The sequence below is a fragment of the Ciconia boyciana genome, chromosome 3, assembly GCF_034638445.1.
Source record: "Ciconia boyciana chromosome 3, ASM3463844v1, whole genome shotgun sequence".
Lineage (NCBI taxonomy): Eukaryota > Metazoa > Chordata > Aves > Ciconiiformes > Ciconiidae > Ciconia > Ciconia boyciana.
The window spans coordinates 91,969,062-91,985,061 of record NC_132936.1 but is presented as its reverse complement, the minus strand read 5'-3'; the positions used below and the strand labels follow the sequence as shown (position 1 = coordinate 91,985,061).

Below are 16,000 nucleotides of genomic sequence, written 5' to 3'. Positions count from 1 at the left end.
GGAACTAGTGCAGCTAAAATTGCAAGCTCTGTTCCTTCATATGAATTAATGAAATTGTTTACTGTAGGCCCAGTAAGTTGCGTTTTTCAAATCAGTGAATGTGATAACACTAGCAATCATTTAAATTCATAGGAGCTCGATAGGGGTAGTTCAGGCCAGCTTTGACTTACTGAATCTCTGTTGCTGTTTAGTGGGAGAAGGAAAGACTGCAGCTGGCCAAGCTGCCATTCAAAAGAGAGACTTTTTGAACTGAATGCACTGAAATCATGAACTCGGACATAGAATCCTACAATGCTTTTCTGTTCTCTTATTTTATAATCAATTTAGGCTGAAATAAGATTTTTGTCAGGGTGGAACACTTAATAGCCATTAAATTTAAAAAATGTCATGCCTATTTATTTGGCAGTCATTGCTGTTAATTTTACAATCAGTTTTAAAAGAAGCAAAATAATTACTGCGTTTTTAATTTGTTTAAGTATTACTACTTTTTTTCTAGTTCTGGATGGATTTTAATAAGTACTGTTGCAATCATGATACTTCTAAAGCATTTTAAACCCCTTTAAGTCATTCTAACTAAAACATTTAGTTCGATATGAGCCATGTTTGTCATATCTTACTGTTGAAGCAACTTTTTCTTCTTGATTTTTAACTTTTTTTTTAAAGAGTGTTTCATGTAATCTTTGGTGTGGGATCTTTCTTAATTGTCTCCTCAGACATTTCTTTCCTTTTTTCAGATGAAGATGATATTGAGGAAAAAGAAAATCCTCTTGCTTTAGGAGAGGGAGGTGAGAGTGGTGGTCTTGTGCCTGGAAAATCTCTAGTCTTTGCAGCCATGGAATTGCTCATGTTTATCCTAGTACGGCACATGCCCCATCTGAGTTCAAAAGTGTCAGATTCTCCAAGTCACATTTCTGCCAAATCCCACCTCTCTGAGGAAAGTGCTCGTCTTGTGGCTGCCACTGTTACTATACTGTCTGACCTGCCTTCTCTGTGTTCTCCAGCAGGTAAGGTATTGTAACAAAATACCTATGAGTGGTTACTGTAGGGGAAGTGTAGTGAGCATATAATGCTAAAAGCAAACTGTAAATATATTTTTACGGGATACTTTAAGGATCATCTATTGAAAAGTATGTTTAGGTTCTAAAATACATTAAGAATTCAGGCTTTTCCAGTGAGCAACGTAAAGGAAATTATTTGTTTTTAAATTTGCATTGTGTGCCGCAAGTTTGCTGAGGAAATGAACTCTATATCACTATGATTTTATTGTTGGTTTTTTCCCTTCCTTTTTTCATGATTTTGAAACCTTTTGGCTAATTTTAATCATATTGTAAAAGAACATAGACATCTCAGAGATAATTAAATTCCTGAGAAGTTCATGAAAAGCAGCAGCTGGATGAAAAGAGAATCCTACTGAGGAAAAAACAGCGCAATTCAGCTGTGGTACACTTGGTTTTGCAGCCGTTGCTTGTCAGTCATCCCAAGTGTGACTGTAAACTAAATGGAGCTTTCTTCTGCCCAGGGAGACTGTCACAAAGGATATGTGTAAACTAGGGTAATTGCACTGACTGGAGTTCAGGGGTAAAGGACACAATTGCATGGGAAGCTGTGCTTTTTGAGTTTTGCTTTTCAGAGAACAAATTGCTTAAGAGTTGTTTGGTGGTTCTCCTGGGAATTTTCACACACTGATGTAGATAAGACATTTTAGAGGTTGGTCCCTTAATGAGATGCATGGCAAATAACATATTTGGACAAAGTCATACTCGGAACACAACATGGGTTATCTTCAAACAGACAATTTGTGTCTTACAGTTCTTTAAAAAATAGTAGATTTTGAGCTGATCTAGAGTCCTGCACTGTTTTTATTTGATGTCTCGTTGTTTTTCCTTTCTCCCTTTTTTTTCGGGTGGGGGCAAAAACAGTAGCAGTACTACTCTGTGTTGACTGGAGTGAAGGCATGACTCCCAGCATTTGGCAAGTGACCAGTGAAAGTAGCTGAGAAACTATTGTTAGTCTACAGAGACTGCTAGAGTTGTTTGTTTGGTTTTTTTCTCATCCAGAAGATGTAGCCAGCTGATAGCTGTAGGGAGGGGGGGATAGTACATGCACAAACATTTGTGTTGATTGAACTTTGGGTGTAAGGGAAACTGTGAACAAAGAGAATTAATCACTTTCTGTGACTGAGTGGTTTTTTTTTTTTTATATTTCTTCCTCTTTCTGTAAAACATGAGTATCTTACAGTCTCCATGGGACAAGATCCTGGGCAATCTGACCTAGAGGAATTGCTGCTTTGAAAAAGGGGGTTGGACTAGATGACCTCCAGCAGTCCCTTCCAGTCGTAATTATTCTACTTTGTGTATGATCCTCACAGCAATCCCAGAAGTAGGAAAATGTCGGGATTTGTGTTTCCACGGATGTGGCAAAATGAGGCATAGAAAAGATATGGAAAGAGACCTGACTGTCTGAAGTCAGCTGTAGATTAATGTTATGTGCCTAAAACCAATAGCACCCTTCTTTCAGTCCTACAGAGGCTTAAAGTCTACATGTGTTTTTGAAACTCCTTCTAAAAAAGTTCCCATGTGTCTAAAGTCAGGTTATGTGTTACTTGACCAATACTTCTTGAGTATGCCTAACTTGCATCTGCAGGACTGGCTGCACAAAACATATAGATAGGTGTTGATTTCTTAAGAAAAGCAGTGCAGTAGGAAGAGGATCGTTTTGTCTCCTTTGCAGAGTAGCCAGATGGCTACAGCTTTTGCACAGGATGTAAGACACCCAGATAACTTCCTTCCTTTGCTTCTGGAGCTTGTACTACACACCAGCTTCCTTGGAAAGTGCCATAACTTGGTTTGGATACCTGTTTCTAGACCTCTTATTGTTGTTTATTTTATAGGACTCTAGCGATAAGCAGATCCTCTTTTAAGATATTTAACAATCTAGATGTGTTCAATGTGATACATACCATGTATCACATGCCGTGCAGGGCAAAACTTTAATAGCTGAATCACTGTTCATGAATTGACAGCAACATTTTAAGTGTTGGCTTGTATGACTTGTGTTATGATACACTTCAGTAGTACTGATTAATGAATTTGGTGATAAAATATTGAATGGCACATACCACTTGTTACCTGAATTGCAGTTTATCATGGTGTCTCTTTTGTCTCCTAGCCCCATATATCCATATTCAGAAAGCTAAAGAGGTTATCTACAACACTTGTTGGAATTAACTTCAGAAATTTTATTTTATTTTTTTTTTTAGGATGTATGACAATATTACCCACTATCCTGTTTCTGATTACAAGAGTATTGAAAGAAACAGCAGTAAAATCAGCAGATAATCAGGTCCCACCTCCAGTCAGTGCAGCCCTTCAAGGAATAAAAACTATTGTTACTCTTCCAACAGTCAAGACTGATGAAACTCAGAAACAATGGACAGGTCTTATCCGTAGCACTCTGGCATCTATCTTGGAATACTCTCAACCTGGTAAGTGGTTTCCCGGTGCAGGAGAGTTAAAATTAAAGAGAACTGGGTTTTGCTCTAATGAAAATGCAAGTATTGTATCTGCCTATAATTTAATAGACTTCACATCTGAGGGTTGGGGATTAAAAGTGGTGATGAACTGCTTGTAAAATTGAAATGGGAGGAAGACCTGAGTGCACACAGCATAACTAATTAGAGTTACTTAATAGGCTGTGTTGAAGACAAGCACAGCATTGGCTTTAAGAAAATACAGTTACATCTCAGGAGTTCCCATCCCAGATTTGTCCTTGTTGGTCTGTTTACTTTGACAATATTGATCATAACCTCCTGTTAGAAATTTTGCCTTTTGCAACTCATCTTGCAGCCCCCTTTCTCTCAGGTCCTTTCCGTAGGGTATTTTTCTGTACTAGTTCAGACTTTCCTCTTCCATTTTGAATCCCTTTATGATGTGATTATTTTATGCGTTACGTTTTCCTCCGGCTGACCTTACCAGTCTTCATAGTTTCAGCTAGTGACTTGTTTCTGGAACTTGGAAATCTACCTTCTGATATCGATCAGTCTTTCTGACATCTGCTGAATGTCTCACAAGTAAAATCTAAAGGAGTTCCAAGGTGAATTCACTTTACTTCCTGGACTATGTCTCAATTTCTGTGACTACTAGCAACTCTAGACATGTTGGCAAGGCCTGAGCAAACTATCATTTCCACTGTTCTTTTCCTCTTTCCACAGAATACCTGCTAGCTTAAAGGAAAGGGGATTTTAGTTGCCAAAACAGTGTTTTGCACTGAAAACAGTTTTTGCACTGACCTCTTTACTGAAAATGTAATTATTCAGTACTGGACATGGACTCGACACCTTGAATTACACTGATTGCCATTTTTCTTGAGGTTTATCTTAAGTGTTTGCTGACACAATTCATACAGTCTTAATGACAGTGAGTGTTAAAGCGAATGAGTGTGAAGACAGCAAGGGATAATTGTGGCAAGGTTCATACTGGAATATATTCACAATACTCTTACAAGCTTTCAGTGGTGAGAAAAAAAATCCTACCCCTGCCAAAAAAAAATCTGTTACCCACCAGCAGGATGTCTACTATCTCTTTAGGGAACTGCAGACTACTTCTCTTGGTTCACATTCGTACTTTGCCTTGTCCTTCGAAAAGCAAAAAAGATATACAGTCTCAGCTGCGTAGTTAGCAAAAGAGAGAGACAAAGATTTGTCATTTGCATAATGGTAGTTCAGCCAAAAAACATCCCATTACATCCCCAAGGAGTCATTTATAGAGACTGAAGAGAGGCTTGAATAGAGTTACTCATATGAGAGATAGGGAGTGAGTAGGTAATTGCAAACGATCCTGAAAATGTCTGAAGGGGAAGGATCAATAGATTTGTGTTAACTAAGTCAAACTTCTAATTTGATTTGTCACAGCCACTCTTGTCGTCCAACCTTTTGTTACTGTGAAGATTTCCCAGTCCCTCTTTCTAGAAGCATTGCTGGCCTTAGGATTTTTTGCAGACTTTAGAAATCTTTCTCAGTTCCTTGCAAGAGTGGATGTTTTCCTTTCCAGTCTTCTGTGGAGTGGGACACATCACACACACACACACACACACACAAGAATGTAAGCAAGGTCTACTCCATACAATTTCAAGTCTCATAATTCAGTAAAATGGAAAAAAAAAAAAGAAAAATTAAGAATTTTTGAAAAAAAAAACCTGGTCACTTAAAATGCTTTGACTAGTTTTTTGAAGGGAGGTTTCATATCATAGCTAAGCCAATCGAGTGACTAGCTGACATCTGTAAAGGGCAGTCATGCTGTTTTTCTTTTTGCCGACTATATATCTGCTGTTTCTTTGTGCCTCTCAAGGGAGAGCAGAACCAATCTGGCCAACAAAACCAGCAGAACAGTACTTTATATATATACACACTATAATAATTATATATAAATATATTTTTTTTTTTCCTGTTGATGTAAATCCATGAATGAGAATCATGAAGACAGAGCTTGTGCAAGGAAAAAAAGGATGACAATGGCAAATACAGACTATTTGAAAAGGAGGAAAGGTTAAAGTAGGACTGTTCTGATTGGTGACAGGTAGCTGTCAGATCAGCTAGTCTGTTATGTGAAACCTCATGTTAAGTAAAAGTTGTTGCCATGCTGGCTATCAGTTTCTTACTCTGCTGTATCAGCTGAAGAGATTAAAACAACCCAAAGTATGTTTTTAATGGGGAAAGGATCTAAAAAATACATTTTTCCTCTCTTGTTTACACATTGAAAACAAAAAATATGACTTGGTCAGAGAAAGCGTGGGTGATGTTTGCTCCTTGATATTTAAGTTTCAGAAAGTTTGACTTACTTTATTAAAACAACTATTAGAATAGAGTTGCTCAGCTTTTTGTCAGTCACAGTCAATAATGATAGAGTGATTCTGTAATAAGTAGATGTATATTCGTATGCAGTTGCAAAGAATTTCAAGTACGCTTGTTTCCTCTTTAAGTTTATCTGTGTTCACTGGCTTTTACTAAATGAATTCTAAACCCTTTTTGGACTAAGCTAACAGTGTGTTTGGTTTTGTTTTTCAGAAGCCTCTAAGCCTATTCTTGATGAAGTAAGCATACTTACAGCTATTGCTCTCTTCCTTTGGTCAGCAAGCACTGAAATAATTGGAGTGCAGTCTTTACAAAATGGATGTATGAACAGATTTAAAAGTGCATTAAATTCCTGTGATCCTTGGGTAAGATCATGTTATAGGAATGTGAATGATATATAGCTGAGAAAAACTAATTGTGATATATTTACCATATTTCCTGAATGCTTTGTGATGCCTTTACTTCAGAGACAGATACTGCTTGTCAAAATAACTAGAATTTTCAACAGTGCATTATAGAAACTCTTTAGTGAGTAAAACAACCCAAACTAAGTGCTTCTAGATAATGTGTGTTCATGGCCTTGTGCCAGGTTCTTGACTTGGAGCTTTTTAAAAGGCAAAAAATCTTTGATATGTGAAATTTTAGCAAATTAAAAGGTTGGTTATCAGAGAGTAGTGACATTTCTACATTAATGCTGATCTTTTGTAATATAAACTAAACCACTTTCTCTGTAGATAAAATTACAGCTCACATTTCTGATGAATTTTATATTTGTTTGTGCAAAACCTGTGCTTATTTTACATGTTCACAGAAAACTCAGTTTGAGTGCAAAACTGTAATTTTGTGGTTGCCATCAGAACATCTACAGATTGTGAATCATCTGTCTCCTGATTTCACTTCTGCCCTTTGGTTTGTCTTTATGAATTATCTTCTAAATTATTTTCTCCCTAAAGAGGGAAACTAAAAAGTTGTAGATGTGACTTTGTTCAAGCAGGCTAATGCGCTGTATAGTTAAGCTTGACTGTTCCAGCCATGTATACATCAACTTGTTTGACTGGGTATACAGATCTGCAGGTGGGAGCTAAGAGAAAAATCTGTAGTGTTGCCACAAGCGAGTGCTGCAGAAATTCCTGAGAAGAAAAACACGCAAAAAATGCTGATGTGTTAGGGTCACAGTGAGGCATTTAAAATCTGTTTAGACTGATAATTCTTCTCTGCAGCAGGACTGGTGTTTTCCAGTGTGGACATAAAATTCAGTTGGTTCTGAAGCCTGACTTTGGGTGGAAAGCTACTTAAAATTTTAGTGTGTGAATGGAAATGTCAGTTGTATTAAGCAGAAACTTATGTCATACTGTCTCTCAGCTCTGTATAAACACTTGAGAACTCAGTATAAACAATAGAACAGTGAGAGCAATACATCTTTGCCCACCACCCTGCTGGAAAGCTGTCAGTGAGCTGGAACTTACCACTATTTTTGTAATTCACAGAGAATGCTTTGACAGCAGCCAGATTGTGTCCACTCTCCTCGCTGTTGTGCAGAACATATACTTTGTAATACTTGCTGTGTGTTCATTCTAGTTTTTTAAATATAAATCACTTATTGTTGGGGTCAGTAACTAGACGCCTGTTTGTACTAAAAGCATTATACTGATTGTACTAAAAGCATTGAACCAATTATGGAAAAAAACTCTTCTAAAGAAATACCACTGCCTCATGAGAAATACAGGAGTATTTGTGAAACTATTACCACCTGCAAAAGTCTGAAAGGTCAGATATCATGTATAGTAAGAACCAGAAGGCTGGTGAGCTCAATTTCATTTTGCCCCAACAAGGGAACTCAGTTGAGAGACCCTTGTCTCAGTGCTAATGAGTAAGTTTTACATGAGTGTGTGCCTTACATGCTTTGAAGAAGCCCTGATTTTACCTCATAGGAGTTTTTGTAGACTTCTGTGAATGCAGAATAGTCAAAAGTTTTATATTATATAGATGGAATAAAAAAAGTTTGGATGAAATTCTGCTGTCAGATGCAGCTGTAAAACTCTTTATTGAGTTATGCATGCATGTAAGAAAAGAGACTTTTACTCCTTATTTCAAAGGCTAATAATCTTAACAGCTAATAAGGAGTAAAGTTTAAAGAACGTAGACAGAAAGGGAAGATAATTATTTGGAGTGGTATGGAGAGATAGAGGAATAATTTGTTGAAACAGGTCAAAGATGATGCTGAATAAGGCATTAGGAGAAAATGTTCTTCCGTGGAGCTCTGTTAGAAAGCATACAAATGGTATTAGAAGACATGTTATTACTTCAGGCCTTAAAAATTGAATTGTACATAAAACTTGCAGCTGTATACTAGTGAATTAACAGTGACCTGAGCTGCATAACTTGTATGTTGTTACTATTAGTTTTTACTATCTATCATTTTTATTCAATATTTTTATTTATACATCTATGTTTCCAGTCATCCCCAGATCTCCTCACAGATCGTTGTGTTCAATAATACTTCCTCTAGAATGTTTGTTCAGCATGTGCTCAGTAACTCATCCCGTTCAGACTTGAGTGCAGTTTGCAAGCATGTGCAATGTTTTATCCTCATATTTGTTGTGGGGCTTTACCTTTTGAAAAGTTCGGGGTTATTTGTGTGGTATTTTGGAGGAGATCTTTGTACACCCAAATAAAATGCATTCACGTGTTCCTCTAAACACGATCATATGTGAGTCATTTTACCAAACGTTGACTTTAATAATCCCTGCTTTCCAGGGAAAAGAGGGAGGAGAAAAAAAGAAAATAGAAGGAAGACAAAGAGAGGGTTCTGTGATCCAGCTCACTGTATGGTTACACGTATACTCTTGTGCTACTACCAGCACAAGATGGAGAATGAGAAGGAAGGATGGACAGGCCTGCTGCTTTTGGCTACAGCCTTGGCTTATGTTAGAGCAATAAGATCACTTTGATCTGAGTAATTTTTATGGGCTGTTTTACCCTTCTGAGATTGGAATAGAATTTCATGATTTTGCAGATACATCTACTATTAGTGCTGGTAGTTCTGACACTTAAAGATGTAGTTCTCTGTGGACCTGTGTGACTGACTTGTATGACGTTAACTATTCCTTTATTTTCTTTGAGTTTATATTGTTGCTACTATTTAGTACTTGCATGTTCTTTTTAACTGGCCTTCCTTTTATTGAAAACTGGGCTAATATTATTTTAGCAGATGGGCTGTGTTGCTGCTTTCCTCTTATTCAGTATGTTTCCTTCCCTTTAGTAATCTTTTTTTTTTTAGCATCACATGTATCTCACATACATAGACAACAGAGTTTATTAGAATTCCCTGAGTTAAATACATTGTCTTGAAAGTTTGTTATCTTGATTTGATTAGGTTCAAGCCAAGTGTTACCAGCTTCTGCTTTCTGTGTTCCAACACACCAATCGTGCCCTGTCAACTCCATATATTCATTCATTGGCCCCTATCATGGTTGAGAAGTTGAAAGCTGTGGAAAGGAGCCGCCCGAACAACAACCTGGAGCTGTTAGCAGTCCAGGAAGGAATTAAAGTCCTTGAAACATTGGTTGCCCTTGGTGAGGAGCAGAATAGTAAGTATTTAGTTTTTCTAGAGAAATGTGTAATGCTAAAATAGAATATTGAACATTAGGAATCTTGCAGTTAGGAACTCGATGGCATAGTCACAAATAGACCACATCTGTGCAACATGCGTTTGTAATTCCAGTACTAGAACTTTTGTATACGTGGACTTGTATAGCACATATAGTATGATATGCTGTAGCCTTTGCATTTCTGGTGATTGCAGGAAAAAAAATCTAAACATGAACTGCAGTAGTGAGTGATGTTTTCTTCTGTTTGGAAATGAGTAGTTCACACCATTTAAATTTACATTTTCCCATTGTTAACTCTTATTTATTTTAGCAGACTCATCACTTTTATCAGGTTGCTTCTACCAGTTCAACAAAGTTTATCTAAAAAGCCCAAGAAATTGAATTGTACTGGTCAGAATATCTTGATTGTAGATGGAGCCTCCTGTTTGCTTCAGTAGATAGAATACAGTATTTATAGTTTATCTTTAAGTTCAGTTACACTCTAACTGAAACAATGCATTTTCTAAAGACTTATTCTGCAGACATTTGGCTTTCAGTTCTGATAAAGTTCCTTGTAAAAATACTACTGTTGGGTTTGTGTCTCCATCTGTCCTCGTCCCCCCCACATACTCCCTGTTGGTATTTCTCTTCATTGATGAGGAAACACTAAATGTATGTTTTCTTGAGCCCCATTCTGCTTCTGGCACAGTTGTTTGAAACACATGCAAAATGAGAGAGTAACTGAAGCGAATGAGGAAGCAAAACATCTGATTTTTGCTAATCCTGGCTGGAGACAGTCACCCCATGAGTATGAATTTAGTAAAAACCTTCAAGGGAAAATCATTAATACTTTGATAACCTACAAAATTCTAGATAAATGAGTTACCATTAATGTTTAAGTTCTTTGAGCTTAAAATTTACAACTAACATATTACACGTTTCAAAGGCATACTTGTATCCTTGCTAGATACAAAAATTAGCTCTGTTGCTTAAGTTCAGCTGCTCTTTTGTTCTAAAGATAAACCCTTTTGATCCCTGTGCCCTTTTGGGCTGTGGCCTCATTAGGTCGTGCTAGCCCAAGTATAGCTGCAGTGCTAGTTTTTGGATTGGAATCTTCCAGAATGGAGTAATATAGCAGATAACTGCCCCTGACTTTTTTGTGAACGCTTGCATACTAATAGCGGTTCTGTTTTGCTCACTGGGGAGGCTAATATTCAGATTCAATTGAATAATGTTTCTGTCTGCCTGAAAAGTGTTTTGAAATCCTTTAGATAATAGGCACTCTACATCTTACAATCTCTTATCAATGATCTGCAATCAGATGGTGCAAAGGCATCTTTAAAGAAGTGTCAGGAACAAAGTAACTGTGATGAACAATAATAGAAGTCTGAAACACAATCCTGGTAAGAAAGATTTGAGTGACCAGAGGACAGGAAACCATCTACATTTCAGTTGGTTTTTATTTGATCATTTCTACTTACAGTGTTTATTGTCAATTCTGAAAACAAAATTACCCTTACCAGTCTAGTAACTGATAAAATTAATTTTCTTTTGTTTTATTCTCTGATATGATTATGATTTTTTTTTTCTTTCACTTTTAGGAGTCCAGTTGCTTGCCCTTCTTGTTCCCACTCTGATCTCCTATTTACTGAATGAAAATGCCTTTGCTTCTGCATCTACAGCATCTAAGGATCTTCATGAATTTGCACTTCAGAATCTAATGCACATTGGTCCACTTTACCCACATGCTTTCAAGACAGTAATGGGAGCTGCTCCTGAATTAAAAACACGTCTAGAAACTGCAGTCCGAGCAAGTCAGGCCAGCAAAGCAAAAGCAGCTGCTAGGCAACCACCACCCACAGTACATTCCACTCCAACAATTAAACTGAAAACTAGCTTTTTTTGAATTACTTTTATTATTTTTGGACCATTAAGTAGTCAGAAGCATTACATTATCCCCAATGTGTTACTGCATATATGTCCGTAATTTTGTGTAATTTGTATGTGAAAGGCTGTCTAATAGAGCTTTGTGTAATTACTTGAAATCCATGCATTACAAAGGAAGTGGTGTTACTTGTATTTGTATAGATTTTTAGGAAATGGAATGTGATCATATTTATGAATTTGTGTTATAAATTATCCACCAAAAAAAAATTCTCTATCTGACTAAATAGTTTTATTTATTTTTAAAAGCTACACTAAACCTTTGAGTGGTTTTTGAAATCTGGTGATTGTTATCCCACCATTGTGCCAACACACTAACACAGTGGGGATGGAGGGAAGAGGGGAAACTGTTATGCAGTACTTACCATGTACCATGGGGAATTTCAAGTGTAGAAATGTGCACTTTTTCGTTTTAAAAACAAAGTAGGGAAGGGGATTGTCAGACCTTGTAGATCATTTCCGCTTGCATGAGAAAAAGAACTGAAAATTTTCAGCCTTTCTCAAGGTGAACAATCAAGCATGCTGTCTTCATGAGTTGTCCTTATTTATGTGGTGTATATTTCTTTCAGATCCGTTTCCATGCTTGAAAATTAATAAAGGATGCAAAGAATCTAATCCCCTATCTCTTCTAAGATAAATTTTAAAGAATGCATTGGAAATTGAGTTTATAAAGAGAACTGCCTGCTATCTGCATTTTTGTAGGTATAGATTTTGGCTCTTGTAAGGTGCTGTGTGTTAGCGGTCTTCCTATTCTGCCAGATGCTGGTTGAATATGATGATTCAATGCTCTGCTCTTTTGTCCAGACTCCTAGGTATTTAACCTTCCTGCAAGATTTTAGTCTCAGTGGATATATCTTCCCTGCAGTCCTTGGTAAAGTTTGCAGAGCCAAATTACTTGAGCGCTTTGCACCTGTACTGACTAAGGGAGCAGAACACAAGTGAGAGCCAGGCTCCTCCAGTTTTTCCTTCCCCTACCAGTCTTTTCTTTTTTGAAAAGTACGTGGCTCCCCTCACATCTGAGTGAGTCTGATCTGCAGATTTTGGAGCTTAGAGCTCAAGTGCTGTGCTAACCCTACAGCACAGAGCCAGTGACTCCCAATGGCTGGCTGCTGCCAGACCTCACCCTTCCTATTGGCAGAAGTGCAGAACCGTGTATTTTCTTGTGTATACAAGACTGACTTACATGACACTGCTGTTGAATTTATGGGCTTCTATAGGGATCTTTCTATACATTTTGCTTTATAGAGAGAAGCCACATAACTAGAAGCCTCAGCTAAGCCTGTTGAGTTTAATCTCTGATGTTTTTCTGGATACTCTGTAAAAACTGCGCATTTCAGAAGATTCTACTTCAACCCAAATATAACAAAGGGATAGTAAATAGAATTCAATATGATTAATAGTTGGCTGAAATATTTGTAGATCATTATTTCTGCATAGTCACTTGACTAGTCTCTATTTTCCCCATAAGACCTTATATAACCCTTGGAGTACCTATGCAAAACGGAGGACACGGCAATGCTCTTTTGCCCTGTTGTATTTGGTGTGTGCAAAATATTTAATATAAAATCAGAAAAGCTTCTATTTCACTGTGAATATTTCAGTACTAAAGTGAGGACATAACAAGTGGCGCATACTTTCAAATGTTTTTTTCATAAAGTTGTTAACTTCCAAGTCTTGTTCCATTGTCCTACAGGAGTAAAGATACATGCTAAAGTAAAAACAATATGCTGTAGATGAGGAGAAAAGTAATGTCATTAGTTTTTTCATCTTTGTATGTGTAGTGGGAATTAAATTGATTAAAATATATTACTTTCTAATAAGTGTTTCCAGCATTACAAAGCTATTTTGCTCAGAAGAAGTTCCGAACCTGTTTAACATTTGAGAGAAAGTATTAAGGAAACTTTCAGTACAAAATTGAACACAAAAATTTGTAAAATTTTAAAAATTGTAAAATTTAAAAAAAAAAATTTAAAACACATAAAACTAAGAAAACTTTATAACCTGTTTTAGGTCGTGTCTGTCCTGTCCCATTCCCCCCTCCAGGTAGTCTAGTAATTAATGACTTTTTGGAAAAAGTGTTTGTTGGAAACTTTTTGACTATAATCAGGTTTTATTTACCTTAATTTTTATCTCAGCACTTTTATGTTTTGGTTAGTCTAGTTTACAAGATGTCGGAAAACTCAGAAAAGGGGTTGGGGGAGGGAACTGTAGCAATCAAGCATAACTAAGAAGTAGGTAGAAAAAAGTTAGTGGAAGGGAAAACAGCACTAGACAGATGTAGAGGGATAGAGAAGGGAGAGGTTTTTCTTTGTATACTGTGTGACTATATACAACATGCTCAACTTTTCACTTGTATACATCCTTCCCCGGTTTCTAGTCCTCGTTTGCGTCTTTGCTTGCTCCTGATACTAAAGGTATAACCATGTGGTTTTACATAATATTTTGGCATAAAATTTCATTTGATTAAAAAAACCAAAATAACTTGAAATGCCCATAGTGCTTATTATTCTTTGTCACCCTCCTTTTCATCTTTTTCTTTGTTAATGGCCTTTTTAATGTGCTTTTTCATGAAGCTCGTTTGCTCTGTTTCCCCTTCACGTCTTTCCTCTCTCTCTGCCATTTCCTTCCTTTCTGGGTGGGCCTTGTTGTTCTACCCTGGTTCCCTGTCGAGGTCCCCCCGAGCATGCTCCCTCTTCTGTGCTGTCGCTCCTCTTCCCCTCTGCTCTGCGACACTCTCTGTAGGCTTCCTTAGTTGTCTCTCCCTCTTCAAAAGCATGAAGAGGTCACCCACCAGCTACAGCTCTAACCTCTGAGGGCAGGGTTATGAAGCGGGCGAGTACGATTTTGGAACAGCCACGAGGAAACAGGAAGCGCCGCTTGAGTAAGCAGCAGGGCTTACCGCTGGTGCAGCCATGGTGCGGTGAGGGGCGGCGGGGCCCCTTCACAGCACCCGCAGCACCCCTACCGCAGCAGCCTCGGTGGCCATGCAGCATCTGTCACACCCGCCTGGGGTCGAGTGGCAGCAAGGGGTGCTGGTAGCACTTAGCCCTGCTGTTCAGCCTGTTGCTAGTGGTGTGTTTGTCACGGTCTTCAGCAGGCCTCTGGCGTTAGTACGTATGTAGCCTCGAAAGTAAGCCTAATTTTTTGTCTTTATGTGTCTTTGGGAGAAGTAGGAGAGAGCAATGCTGCTGACGGCTTGCGCCCTCAGCCCAGGGCTTTGCTGCCAGTCTCAAAGTATCTTGTTTTCCCTTTCCTTGCAGAAGAGGCAGCGTGGTAGTTCCCGAAAAATGCTGGTTTGCTCTCCGTTTCGTCCCATCCTGGGATGGATTTATAGTATTTGGCGCTTTGAGGCCGAGCACTGTTCAGAACATGGGCAAAACAGACAAACCGGGGGTGAGAGGGCAGGGCTCGGCTGAAGTTTGTGGAACTGCTGGGAGACACCTGCCCTTTTTATGTCCCCAGGGTGGGTCGCGAGTATGCCAAAGCCATTTAAATCCTGCTCTGAGGTGGAGATTACGATTAATCTGTGCTCTGGCTGCTGCTCAGCGATGCCCTGCCTCTCCTGCCGCGGCTTTGCGGGGCTGGAGCCGGGGCGGCTCCCTGCGGTCTCCCTCACCCCTGCCCAGCCGACCGGGCCCAGGGGTGCGTTGCCAGCTGCCCCTGCCACGGCTTGCCGGTCTCTACCCCTGGATGGCAGGTCATGGGGATGGGTCTCGCTCGCCGTAACGTCGTTCCTCGAAATAAGGGCCGCGCGGAGGAGCAAAAGGCGATTTCCCCCTCGTCCCGCCTCTCCCTCCCGCCCCCCCACCCCACGGAACTACATTTCCCAGAATGCCGCGAGGAGGGCCGGGGCGAATCGCTGTCTGGACTTGTCCCCGCCGGGCCGCCGTAGCAGTCGGCGGGGGCGGCTGTCAGGCGGTGACGGCGGGCGGGACGCGCCCAGGTTGTTGCTGCTGCCGGGACGCGGCTGGGTGCGGGCGGCGGCTCGCGGAGGAGGGGGCGGCGGCGGCGGCGGGGAGCGCGGCAGACCCGGCCCGGCCATGGACGAGCAAGCGGGGCCCGGCGTTTTCTTCAGCAACAACAACAATAATAACGCCCTGCTTCTGCCGCCGCCGGCGGGCGGGCCGGGGCTGGAGCCGGGCGAAGCGGCGGCAGCAGCGGCCGCTGCGGCGGCAGCAGGAGGAGGTGGTGGCGGCGGGGGTGTCTCGGCCTCCGGAGCCGCCGCGCCAGTGTCGGCGTCCCGGGCTCAGTACAGCGTGCCGGGCATCCTGCATTTCCTGCAGCACGAGTGGGGCCGCTTCGAGGCGGAGCGCGCCGAGTGGGAGGCGGAGCGGGCGGAGCTGCAGGTAACACCCGCGACCTCCTTCCCCCCCCCCCCCGTCGCCGCCCTGCTCCGGCGGCCGCTCCCCTCCGGCTGCGCCGGGCCCAGGCCCCGCGCAGCCGGAGGGGAGCGGCCGACCTAGCCGCTGCCCCGGCTTTCCCCTTGTCCCTTTCCCCGTGAGGGAACGGCCGCCCGGCTCCACCGCGGGCCATTTCCCTCCACCTCAGAGGGCGGCCGCTGCCGGTCGGAGGGGCGTGACATGGCGGCCGGCCCTGAGGGGAGCGGCCCCTGCCCGCC

General features: G+C 40.5%; 2 protein-coding genes across 5 annotated transcripts in view; both read left to right on the top strand.

Annotated features, from left to right (window-relative positions):
* HEATR5B (HEAT repeat containing 5B) overlaps positions 1-13,817 on the top strand; it is a 61,626-nt gene extending 47,809 nt beyond the window's left edge. For 2 of the 3 annotated variants that reach the window (XM_072856569.1, XM_072856568.1), the window contains exons 32-36: positions 735-1,004; positions 3,260-3,484; positions 6,062-6,213; positions 9,225-9,438; positions 11,040-13,817. In XM_072856569.1, coding sequence (XP_072712670.1) covers positions 735-1,004; positions 3,260-3,484; positions 6,062-6,213; positions 9,225-9,438; positions 11,040-11,344 — 1,166 coding nt within the window. In that variant the 3' untranslated portion in view covers positions 11,345-13,817. Of the gene's footprint in view, positions 1-734; positions 1,005-3,259; positions 3,485-6,061; positions 6,214-9,224; positions 9,439-11,039 lie in introns of those variants that run through there. The other variant, XM_072856570.1, reaches the window with a different exon arrangement.
* A 1,489-nt stretch (positions 13,818-15,306) lies between these two features.
* Positions 15,307-16,000, top strand: part of STRN (striatin) — a 75,418-nt gene continuing 74,724 nt past the window's right edge. Inside the window, exon 1 of one of the 2 annotated variants that reach the window (XM_072856566.1) lies at positions 15,307-15,728. In XM_072856566.1, the coding sequence (XP_072712667.1) occupies positions 15,423-15,728 (306 nt within the window). In that variant the 5' untranslated portion in view covers positions 15,307-15,422. The remainder of the gene's footprint in view (positions 15,729-16,000) is intronic. The other variant, XM_072856565.1, reaches the window with a different exon arrangement.